This window comes from Schistocerca gregaria, chromosome 3 (assembly GCF_023897955.1).
Source record: "Schistocerca gregaria isolate iqSchGreg1 chromosome 3, iqSchGreg1.2, whole genome shotgun sequence".
In the NCBI taxonomy this organism is placed as follows: domain Eukaryota; kingdom Metazoa; phylum Arthropoda; class Insecta; order Orthoptera; family Acrididae; genus Schistocerca; species Schistocerca gregaria.
The window spans coordinates 863,092,006-863,105,037 of NC_064922.1; the positions used below are offsets into that span (position 1 = coordinate 863,092,006).

At 48.2% G+C, this 13,032-nt stretch overlaps 1 protein-coding gene across 4 annotated transcripts in view; it reads left to right on the forward strand.

The window, feature by feature from the left end:
* Window positions 1–6,428: 6,428 nt before the first annotated feature.
* Window positions 6,429–13,032, forward strand: part of LOC126354877 (myocardin-related transcription factor A-like) — a 306,159-nt gene continuing 299,555 nt past the window's right edge. For all 4 annotated transcript variants that reach the window (XM_050004891.1, XM_050004892.1, XM_050004893.1 and 1 more), the window contains exon 1: window positions 6,429–6,637. In XM_050004891.1, the coding sequence (XP_049860848.1) occupies window positions 6,517–6,637 (121 nt within the window). In that variant the 5' untranslated portion in view covers window positions 6,429–6,516. The remainder of the gene's footprint in view (window positions 6,638–13,032) is intronic.

Sequence of the window (13,032 nt, forward strand, 5' to 3'; positions counted from 1 at the left end):
CAAGGGGGACACACTCACTCACTCACTCACTCACTCACTTCTTCAGGAACACCATCTCCACGGTAGAGTAGGTTAGGTACTACACCATGGCGTCATTCAGTCCTCGTTTGTGAATAACCGACAACAAAGAATTTCTCGTGTGCACTAGAACTTTAAGAATAGTAGCGTTATTCAGAATGGCGGCGTAATTGTAAAGATACATCCCTGATGTACTGATGGTTGAGAGTTCGAATGTTGGGAAGTGCTTTTAAATTTTTCTTTTTAAATCTGTATCCAAACGCCTGGTCATTATTTTTATTTAGCTAATTTCTTAAAAATATAATTTTATCGTAATCCTTTCCGGCATAATTTTAATCATTCTATTAACATTTCTACGAGTATTTGCTCTCATTTTTTTCTGTAATTCATTTTTCATTTGGAATCTTACACCTTGTTGTTTTGGCTATTTTTATCTCTTAATTTAGATTTAATTTCTTCCGTTTTGTCATTTTATATTTTCGTCCATGTTATTGCATTCATTACTTCTATTGTTCATTTTCCGTGAGTTTCGTTTTGTTTGTAATCTCTTGTTTCGTTAAACGCTTCATTTGCGATATTTTGTCCATTGCGTGACAAGGATTTAAGTTTTAAATATTTGTATGACGATTACTATCCAAAAAATGTACATCTTGTAACGAAATGTACATTTATCGCGCCTTTGGACAGCCAATATAAAAGGATTATTCCGTCATTTGTTCTGTAACCGATAGACTGGCATTTTTAATAGTTTAAACATTGTAGTAGATCAATAAATATAATTAAAATCACATGCACACTGTTTGGAAATGAAAAGAATAGGAGAAAAAAATTAGACCGTATAAAAAAGTTAATACGATGATTAATAGGACGAGGCAAATTATGAGATAATTACATTTAAAGAGGTTAATTGAATAAAAATAATAAACAAAGACATATCGATGAAGATTTAAAAATAAAAATTTAAAAGCACATGACAGGAATCGAACCGACAGCATTCAGCATGTGGGGACTATAACTTAACTACTGCGCTACGCCGCTGGCCTTTGGTATCAATGGCTGCAGAGAATCTTACCTTCGGCTCTAAGCTGCGCCGTCGTACAGATGGTTTCGTACAGTCGATCTCACCGCTCAGTATCTATCTTTGTTAGTAGCCTAGGCCATTGTTGTATATTGTACAAACGATCGCTAAATGACCCTGCTGAGATGTGTTTTGTCACATTTGTTCTAAATTAGTCATTTGTTATTGTTACAGCAATGGCAGATCTTAGATTGGCCGAGTACTTTGTGTACAGTGAGTATTTGGAAAAAAAAAAAAAAAAAACAATGTTTAGAATGAAACAGAAATTTCACCTGGATGTTACCACTGGATGATTTCCTGCGATCTTCGAGAAGTTTAATTCAACAACAGTTGCTCGTATCAGTTTGTTGAGATATTGATAATCAGTCGACTGCGGCTAAGAATGTTAGCAACTAGATTGCAGAATATAGTCGCGTTCGTACTTCGGTCAGCGATGAATTTCTTGAAAAGTCGATTAAATTTGGTGGTTGTTCCAAAAGACATAGACGCAGAACACGACGAAAGGGGACCGGCGTGTGAGGTGACGCAACGGAGAGACGGCCTCGATGCTCATCTGGTAAAAAGATGTGTTACCGATTGATTCCGCACATTTTGTCTGAAAGCCTGAACCAAGCTAGTGTCGTCTGGTGTAAGGAAACGCTTAAAAAGGTTTGGCCGAGGATTTGCAGAAGGAATTGACAGCATGATAACAGGAAAGGGAACATGGACACATTCGTACAGGCCGGTAACTAAGTAGCAATCAACTGTTTGATTGAACCAGAACCGGGAAACGTGGGTCGCTCACGGAGCATCTGCATCTACAGCTACATCATATTCCGCAAGCCACCTAATGGTGTGTGGCGGAGAGTACTTTCGGTACAACTGTCTGATCCCTCCAACCCTGTTCCACTCGCGAATAGTGCACGGGAAGAATGATTGTCGGTAAGCCTTTGTATTGGCTCTAATTTCTCGAATTTTCTCTTCGTGGTCAATACGCGAGATGTATGTGGAGGGAAGTAATATGTTGTCCGACTCCTCCTGAAAGATGCTGTCCCGAAATTTCAATAGTAGATCTCCCCGTCATATACAGCGTCTCTCTTGTAACTTATGGCAGTGGAATTTGTTTAGCATCTCCGTAACGCCCTCTCGCCAGCTAAACGATCTCGTGACGAAACGCGCCATTCTTCATTGGATCTTCTCTATTAGTGCTACCTGATAAGGATGCCAGATATATGAACAATACTCAAGAATCGGGCGAACAAAGCGCCTTATAAGCCACTTCTTTTGTGAATGAGTTACATTTCCTTAAGATTCTGGTGTCTGCTTTTCCCACTATCTGTTTTATATGGTCATTGCACTTAGCACTTAAGGTCGCTCTGGATAATTACGCCTGGCTATTTTACGGCAGACGCTGTCTCCAGCTGTCTGTCATCAATAGTGTAGCTGTACAGTAGTGGATTTCTTTTCCTATGTATGCGCAATATGTTACGTTTATTTATGTTCAGGTTCAACTTCCAGAGTCTGCACCATTCACCAATTCTCTGCAGGTCTATCTTCTAGCGTTTCTACTTTGGGATAAACAACTGCATCATCTGCGAATAACCTTAAAGAGCATCCTACTCTTTCTACTAGATCATTTATGTATATTGTAAACAGCAACGGTCGTATCACACTTCTCTGTGGTACTCCAGATTACCTTTACGTCTGTCGATGTAGCTCACTGTTGAGTTCTATCTGCAAGAAAGTTTTGAATTCAATTGCAGGTCTGCTCTGATACTCCGTAAGCTCGTATTTGTTTAATTAAACGGCAATGCGGTACGGTGTCAAATGCCTCACTGAAATCAAGGAACACGGCATCAACCTGAGCGCCGTTGTCCACTGCTCTGTGGATCTCATGAAGGAACAGAGCTAGCTGAATTCTATGTTTGCGGAATCCATGTTGATTTTCATAGAGGAGCTGTTAATTTCCCAAGAACGTCGTAATTCTTGAACATAAAACATGTTCCATAATTATACAACATACTGACGTCAACGGTATAGGTCTATAATTGTGTGAATCTTACAGCCTTTCTTAAAAACGGGAATGACTTGAGCTTTTTCCAGTCGTTAGGTACCTGTCGTTGCTCAAGCGATCAATGATAAATTACTGCTAGAAGGGGAGCAAGTTCTATCGCATAATCTTTATAGAATCTTGTAGGTATCTCATCTGGCCCTGAAGCCTTTCCACCACTAAGCGATTGTAGCTGATTTTCAATTCCGCGATCGGGTATCTCAATATCTGCCATTTTGACGTTCGCACGGCGATTCTAATGAGGGACAGTGTTACGAACTTCCTCGGTGAAACAACTTCAATAGAAGTGTCGCTTATTTCTGTATTTATACTTGACACGTTGAGACTGTGCAGAAATTCATACAGTAATTTGTTTTTCACAAACCATTGTTGAAATCAGGGAAAAAGTCGTTTCAGTTATAATTGTGACAGTGACAAGTGTCTCGCAGCTCGCCACACACTTGATTGTTTGCTGGAGGAAAACTTCCGGTTAAAATCTCACTGCCCGAATTTACCTAATTCACCGCCTAAGAAGTTCCTTCTTTACCCTAATTTCAAACAAAAAATGCGGGAACGAGGATTTTTCTTGCCTCAGAGCGGTGTTGAATATTTCTGAAACCGTCTTTTCGATGTACCAACATCAGAGTGGAAAATGTTTCCGCAATTGGTTTGACTGCTTAGTAATATGTGTACATCGTGAAAGTGAAAATTTACTACTAACTGCAGGGACGGATTTCTGACTGGAATTGTAGGAAAAAGGTCCTCTGGATATGTGTCAGAGATGCGTCGTTGCCACGGTAGATGGCGCTGACGGTGTTGCAGGCTGTGTGATTCACGCAGCGTACTGTAAGCAGCAGAAAGTTCCGGCATTCGTTTCGGGGACAAGCCGAGGTGGTGTCTGTGTACGACCAAGCACATGGAAACGGTCGAGAGACAGAACCCGAGTCTCCAAGCGTGGTGTACGCACAGTCCGTTGTCTCCTGCACGTTCGTCTGTCTGGAAGGACCTACGATGACACAAACCCCCGAAAAAGGACTCGAAATGTTGTGTGATGAGGTCGGTGTCTGTAAAGGTACTCGTTTAGTACTATAAGACTTAACATCAGAGGTCATCAGTCCCCTGGAACTTAGAACTACACACATCCATGCCCGAGGCGGGAGTCGAACCTGCTACTGTAGCGGTCTCGCGGTTCCAGGCTGAAGCGCCTAGAACCGCTCGGCCACTGTGGCCGGCAGGCGTGTTGCCTTTCCATCTGCTCGGCCGCACACAAACATCTCCTCGGCTCGCTGCCGACAACCTGCAACATACGAAGAACACACAAGACACTCGGTCAGCGGAACTTTCGTTCGTGAGCGCCGTCTACCGCGGCAACGATTCGTTCCCGGATAGGTGTTCTTCGGACCTTTTTATGTACCGTGCGGCCGTCGCCTGCCCGTGTGTTTACCTGGCGGCGCTCGCAGCGGCTGTTTGCGCGGCGGCGGTCCGCGGGTTTCGCAGCTGCGTTGCGAAACTGGGCGCGCGCGGCTTTTTACGGGAGGTGCTGGACCGCCTCCAGGACGGCGCACGCGCGGTGCGTTGGCCAACACGCACCCCGGCCCCGCCCCTGCTCCTGCTGCTGCCAGAGCGCCTCCGGAATGTCGGCCGCCGTACTGGCCAGGGTGCAGGGAAGCGTCCTCCGTTCGCTGCCACTGCTCTCACCACTCACAGGGTGCAACAGCGCCTGAGGCACGTAGCTCACTGCGGCATAAGCGGGAAAAACAGCCTGTCTGCACGCACTCCCCTCACCCCTATCGTGAGCAACCCTTTTCCTGGCGCGAGGCGACCAGAAAGACACAAAACGGCGACGACCGTGAACTGTTTAGGTGCCGTTGTTGTCGGAATATATCAGAGGGGACTAAGGTAGTGGCCTCCGTAGAACCTGAGGATGTAAGATGATGGAGCCGGGCGACTTCCTGGAGTGAAATGGCTCTTCGTACAAAGAAAAGAAAGGAGGGAACGAAAGTTAGGCTTCGCCATATCATCGGGGACGGCATCATTCTGTTGCAGGACAATGACCGCTACAGGTTGCCGAGATTGTTCCGAGAACGCTGCAGAAGTTTTGCTGGGACGCCCTTACACATTTTCCATTATGTCCCGATTTCTCCCGTTGCGATTTCCACATTTTTCGAGGCCCGAAGGAAGACATTGCTTGCGGTCGCTTTACTTCGGACGAAGAGGTGCACGTCCGGGTACAATCATACATCCGTAGGCAACCACAAAGATCTTCCAATGAAGGCATTGACTGCTTTGTCTCACAGCGGGATAAATGTACTAACATTCATGGCGATTACATTTCAAATTGTTTGGTTCCCCCTTGCAGTATCTTACAGTATCAGGAATGCGTGGTGCATATGCACTTAGTGTACAGCGTGACCACAACTCTACCGGCAAGAGGTGGGCCCACAGGCTTCCCGATCGTAAGCTTTTCCGCAAATATTCCGAATTAAGACGTAACCCTCACTACCTCTCTGAGGTGACCACCTCGGTGCTGTAGAGGAGGAGTGGCCCATGTGTTGCAACTGCAGTTCACACCTTCGCTCCTTCCCAAGCAACCAGTCGTCGAGCTACCCAAACATCGAACCACACGTCCAGCGCCTCCGTACGAACAAACACACCGACCCACCGTCCGCACTTCCGCCCCTACATCTGACTGTCCCTTCCTGCCTTTCTCCCTGACCTTCCCTCTTGCCTTTAGCGCACTCCCCTCCGACACCCTGCCTTCGTCTCTCCTTCCCCCTCGGCGTCCCTCTCCCTCCCTCACCGTTTACTGTTTCCCTGTCTCTGATCGTCTTAAACAACACGGACGCGATCCTGCTGTCTCGCTCACCTTCCGCGCGGCTATCGGAAGACACGGATGCGCCTGGACGTGGACGTGGGCGTCGCGGCGTCGGCGTCGGCAGCGCCCCCGGCGGGCACGGCGCCAAGCGTCGGCAGAGAGCCAGGCGGTGCGGAGCGGCCGCTCAGTCGCCTGCGCGCCGCCGCCCCGCCCCGACACGCAGACACTCCCGACCGCACGAACCCGCCCCGCCCCGCCCCGCCTCACCTCGGCTGGACTGCTCTTCCCTCGCGCGAAGACACACGACAGCGGGGTGACCGGACGCCAGCGATCCGAGAGCCGCGCCAGCCGCAGCCGGCAACTTGCATTCAGAAGGGGACCAATCCTGCGATGGGCGGCGCCGCGCCGGTCCCGGCCACCACCGCCGCCTCCCCGCGCGCGGGCGGCGCGCAGCTGCGTGTGCGAGTGCGTGCGTGCGCGTGCGAGTGCGAACCGGCGGGCGAGTGGTGAGCGCCGGGCGAGTGCGCGGCCGCCATGTGATGCGCCGCGGCCACGGCCGGCCCCGCCGCCCTGAAGATGCCCGTCAGCACCGCCGCCCCAGCCGCCGCCGCAGCAGCGCAGCACCCGCCGCCGCCGCCGCCGCCTCACGCCGCCCCGGGCGCGCAGCCCGCCCTCAAGCGCTGCAGGCACTGCGAAGGTAAGCGCGGGGGCGGCCGCGCGGGCAGCCAGCGTGTGTTGTGCCGTGTTTGTGCCGCCGTCGGTCCGAGGAGGGCACGGCGTGAAACGCAGTGCCGGGCTTTGCATTCCATCCGACGAACGGATAACGCAGGGGCACATACGTCGAGTCCAGTGACGGCGAACTTCACACCAGCGGCTCTCCTCCCTCCCGGCTAAATACTGCCGACGAAACGTTCTTCCACAACAAGCGTTCGGTCCGTTTACGGCAGTCTTCCGCTCATAGAGACTATCTTCCAGTAATGTCCACGGACACCTCATGCACTTCTAATCGCGTTACTTCATCGCAACACGTGTACGCGACTTTACAAATTTCCCTGTCACAAAAATGCGCACCTAGAGATACAACATACTTACACAGTTAGGTACGAAATGCTACACAGTTGCTTTGTACGGAGTTTTCGTGCAACTGCTGAAGTTGTGCGGAATCTAGGAGCGTTCCTATTTTGCAGATTCCATTCCCTACGTCCCCCGTGTGATGCTACACCGATGTGAGAATTAATTTATTTGCTATTAACGAGATACGAGCGGTGAAGGAGTGGAATAGGGTGCGCCCACTGTGTGTGTGTGTGTGTGTGTGTGTGTGTGTGTGTGTGTGTGTGTGTGTGTTTCCGGCCACGTGACGTTTGCCGACTGCGCGCCTGAGGCGAGAGCACGTGGCGCTCCCGGCTGGGCAGCCACGTACCAGGCTTGTGCTCTCCTGCAAGGCACGGGCTGAAAACTTTCTGCCGTACGGGCAGATTAATGACTCACAACTGTTTTACACACTCATGTGATACAAATAAATTGTGATGGCACGTTCTTATGGGACCAAACTGCTTAGGTCATCGGTCCCTAAGCCTACACACTACTTGAGCTAAACTAACTTAAGCTATGGACCCCACACACACACACACACACACACACACACACACACACACACACACACACACACGACTCGAACCTCCGACGGGGGGAGCCGCGCGGGCCATGACAAGACGCCCAAGACCGCGCGGCTGATACAAATATTTTCGAGACGAACTACCACAGAGGATGAGTTGCACGTAAAGCAAGTGCCAGGTTACGATTACTGGCTGGGGTACGAGCAAACGGCAGTCTTTCTGCAAAACGTACTCCGTACAACACGTTTCGACGGTCGCTACTGGAATACTGCTCAACTGTATGGGACTCACATCGGGCCGTATTAACGGAGCGTGTCGTGCGTATGCATGGAAAAGCAGTGGGAATGGTCACAAGCGTGTTTAAGAGCCTTCATTCAATGGAGAAACTGGGAATTCCCGTCAGCCCCTAAGTGTCCGTGCCGTAGAGATGGTCCATATAACGCCAAACAGGTGACAGCACGCACGGAGGCCCTCAGAAGGTGACTGCTTCGACGCTGCGTCTGCCACACGTTTGTCAGTGACGCGCAGCGGAGTGCAGACGTGGACAGGAGCCCCGAGTCATTTTCCTGAACGTCGCTCTCTTACTTCTCTTTCCATTATTCCCGCCATTGCAACTTCATGCACACGCGTCGTGGCCACAGCAGGAAAATGTTTGTTATTGTGAACCCCTGTCTAGATTTTAGCATTCAGCCAGGCCTCCAACAAAGTAATGGAGTGAAGGTAAAAGAATCGGCGGACTTGCTAGTCTAGGCCGTTACTGTTCGAATATGAATTACAAAATTAGTTACAATTAAATACTCACATTTTTCTGTTTTATTCCTAGCCTGTTCGCATTCGACCGGCATACGGCGATAAATAAATAAAGCTCTTCTATGCAGCCGTGGCAGACACTACGGGATAAGCGGTGGACTATGTATTGACATTAAGTTGATTTGCAAATGCTAAAACTCGGACACAGTAATTTAGTTGCAAATAAACTGACATTATCGTGAAATAGGGGAGATAGTGCAGCAGACATGATACGTGAATTGGAGTGGCAATCATTGAAACAAAAGCGTTTTTCGTTGCGACGGGATCTTCTCAAGAAATTTCAATCACTGGTTTTCTCCTACGATTGCGAAAACATTCTGGTGGCACCCACTTACATAGGGAGAAATGATCACCACAATAAAATAAATCAGGGCTCGCACAGAAAAATTGAAGTGCCCGTTTTTCCCGCGCGCCATTCGACAGTGGAGCGGTAGAGAGACAGCTTGAAGGTGGTTCATTGAACCTCCAGCCAGGCACTTAGTTGTGAATAGCAGACTACATGTTGATGTATAAGTAGATGTAGAAGTAGAACAATACATTTGTGTTTGGAATAATAATGTTGCAGTTGGCGACTTCTTGAGTGTTCCAGGTTATAAAGTGGTTCAAATGGCTCCGATCACTATGGGACCTAACATCTGAGGTCATCATTCCCCTAGAACTTAGAACTACTTAAACCTAACTAACCTAAGGACATCACACACAACCATGCCCGAGGTAGGATGCGAACCTGCGATCGTAGCGGTCGCACGGTTCCAGACTGAAGCGCCTAGAACCGCTTGGCCACACTGGCCGGCAGTGATCCATGTGTTTAAGCTTTCGTTAGTATCCCATTCTTCACGCACTGTGATTAGAAAGGCCAAGGAGTGAGAATCAGAAGGCAAATAAGGCCGAACACGAGTAGTAGTAATAGGAGGCGCGGGAGCACGATTAGAGTTGAAGGATCCGTCAAAGACAGTGTCATTAAACACGGCTCATGATCTGGGTTTCTGAATAGACGGCGAATGAAATAGGCCGTGTCGTTTCCGCCTGAAGTGGTTCACGGTAACCACGGATAAAACTGAAACTGACTGAACTGTGGACGGCGCATTACCTCTGATAGTATGTCGATAAGTCTGCCACCTCCAGCCAGCCGTGTCTGATGTTCAGGAAAAACGGTTTGCAGCTGTTCTGTTCTGAGGTTCTACAAGCGCTGGTGTCTCGCGTAGAAAGCACGCACTCTCTTCCGTTTCCCAACTCTCTTGTTGAGATCAGGTCATTTCCGTGCTGAATAGCGTCACTTCGGTCTTATATTGTCTTTTCGTCTCGTTCTTTGAGACTAGGTGGCCGTAACCGGTGTAAGCCCCAGCCGCCTTCAGCTGTTTTCTGTCTGCCATTACTTGTATTTGCTGACATGGTTATCCTTCCTAGACAGTGCTTTCCTACGAGGTGAAATGTTCTTGCCTTCCAGGGACCTTCCAATCGATTTTCCAAGTCAGTTTAACGTGAACTCCTATCCACGGTACAGCTTGGTGTTTTTAACTTGTACCAATTACCAGAGGTGAAGTAAGCGGTAAGTGAGAAAAACTTTTACGACTAATGACGAATAATACAGGGTAGCAAGGACAAAAGTAGCTAGTGTAATTATAAAGGAAACGCAGTGAAATTACAGAAACGAAGAGCTGAAATAGACTTACCGTTTATTTATGATGAAAAATACAGTGGAAAGTACATTTATAGAAGATGTTGAAAGTGGCATCTAAGCATATTCGGATATACCCGGCCTAAATTTCGGATATCAGTGGCGACAACTTCACTGCTGATGATGTCTTTCAGTTCGTGGATGGTGTGCGGATTTGCTTCATAGACCTTGCTCTTCATGTGTGTCCACAGGAAAAAAAATCATACGTTGTTAGATTTGGCGAATGTGATGGCCATGAATGTTTGCTGACAGTTCGTCAGTGAAGACATCGTGGACTCGTTCCAGGGATGCCTTAGACGTGTGGCATGTTGCCCGATCTTGCTGGAAGAAGCGGAAGTGTCTTTCATATTCAGTGAGTTGAATACAAAATGTATCAAATTTCATATATGCAACCATGTTCAGGGCAATGTTGAAAATTATCCGTCCAACGATGTGCGTTCCTGTTACATCGCAACAAACAGCTATTTTTTCATCATGGAGTGGTTCCTAGTCCACAGTGTTAGGCTTCTCCGTTGCCCAGTACCTCGTTTCAATTCACATGACCGGAAAGATGAAACCACGCTTCATCGCTCATGACGCAATGCAAAGAATCTAACAAACCATCGTTGATGTTATTGAGAAGCCTTTCAGCAATCTTGACCCATTTCTGACTGTCATCGTCCCGTAATTGCTGCTTAACAGTGACACGATGTGGCTTCAGATTAAGACTTCTCAATATCTGGTGGCAACTCCTACTTACATGCGACCGTTGGACCAATTTACATGTAGATTTCTTTGGGCTCTGAATAATTCTGCGGCAAGTGTCTCGGTAATTTCTGATGGGTGAACTGAAGGAGTTCTTTCCCTTTTGACATTTTGCACAGATCCGTAGGTCTGCCAATTTTCATACAGACTCACTATTGCTCTCTTTGCTGTTAGTCCTTTATCCTGATACTTCCCCGCGAAAATTTCGCGTGTTTCCTTAATCGAATATGTTCCCACATACCCTCCAAAATTTCAATTCTTTCTTCGGCGAGAAAGTCATTTTGCAGACCGCAAAGAGAAACGTTTAACTTGATTGATGAAATGATCTGAATTTCTGACAGGAGAATGCTAACAGTCGATTATTGTATTGGTTCAAATGGCTCTGAGCTCTATGGGACTTAACATCTGAGGCCATCAGTCCCCTAGAACTTAGAACTACTTAAACCTAAGTAACCTAAGGACATCACACACATCAATGCTGTAGCGGTCGCGCGGTTCCAGACTGAAGCGCCTAGAACTGCTCGGTCACACCGGCCGGCGATTATTGTAGTGTCCATTGTTGTACCTGTGAACTCTGTTTCAGAAGTCGAAATATTGTATTCACATTCAAAGGGGAGCCGGGAACACTTAACTGCGCCATTAAGGTTGTAGTGATTAGCAGCTGTTTTACGCTTTGTGTGTACGAGTATAACGGCAGAAAAATAATTTATCAGCAAACTATTTATGATGTTTATGATATAGAGGTACTGTTTTGAAACGCAAAAGATAACCACGGTACGTGGTTTTTGGAGAGTGATATGTGCTATCGTAAGTCTGCGGAACGAGTTTTAACTCTTTAGACGGGAGCGGAATCCCGCATCACGGGGCAGGGCACAGTGGCGTGTTGGCTCACTCCTCAGCACGGTTGTTCCCTCACGTCTCGAACGCTGACAGAAGCTAAACATCGGCACCGCAAGAGAAACAGTTTAACGTCCTTGATATCTGGGTATTAGACGTGCACATTCTGGAGCTGAGAGCGCTTGACGCAAGTGGCTGTAGCGAAGCCGGAAATGTGTGTGTGTGTGTGTGTGTGTGTGTGTGTGTGTGTGTGTGTGTGAGAGAGAGAGAGAGAGAGAGAGAGAGAGAGAGAGAGAGAGAGGGTGGTGGGGGAGGGGGCGGCAGTATTTTGGACCGCCTGCCGGGGGCGGCAGGGGCGTAATTGAAGGCCATGTGGCGTGGCTGGCTAGCCAGGCCAGAGCCAGAGCCGTGCGGCGTGCCCTGCGCGGCGCACGGCGCTGCTAGGAAGGAATTTAGCGCCGGCGTTGCCACGTCTGCGGCCGCTGGACGCCGGCCAAGAATAAGACGGCGGCGGCGCTGGTGCGGGAGTCGGGACGCCTCTGCCGCTGCACCTGTCTGCCGCAGGACCCTGGCTGCGGACAATTCCTGCTTCAGATCTAGCTCGTGCTTCGCTCGTTGAGATTGCGCCGTAGTTTGCGTCGCTGCCTGATGGCGTAGAGACGCAGAATTCGAACTGTGACGAAACTAGTAAGATATACGGACTGCGCGCCAAAGTCGGCGGTCGGCGTTAAGAGCTCTTCCTGTCTTGTTCGATGGTAGCCATGCTCTCGGTTACGAGTAGTTTGTGACATGAGTGTTTCATTATTGATCTAATAGGAGTAAAGTGATATTACGGCATTCTGAAAGTTAATTTCAAGTAAATAGATACCTTAAAGTTGATCGACAGCAGTTTGAGATAATTAGCTTCCACCGACAGAGACATCCAATGCGCCAACGAAGAATCTGCACAGGCCAACATTTACGAGAGGTGCACCGCGCACAGGTAGGAGGAAATCCGACGACACGACCCAAAAAGGCGGATCAACGAAAGTCCGACTTAAACTCGCAAATTCCGGGTGAAAAGACTGACCAGTTATGCTGTACGTCACATATACCACCCTCTACGGACTCCCGGCTAAGCCGAATAATAATAGTATCAGTTTAGAAGCGAGGGGAAATTGCACACTGGATGAAATTACAGACTCTTACTTTACCACTGCGTCAGCGGGAGGACGATAATGCGTTTATGTCAGAGCACGAACACCGCTTAAATCGAGAGGTGACCTTAGTAACGCAAGTGAAGACAAACACTAGGATATATCAGCAGAGATTGACATCAACAATAAACTCTTTTATATTTGTGTCGATTACCTGATGCTAGTGTGGATACTTGACAAAGGTTGTAGATAAAAATCTCGAGTACAAAAA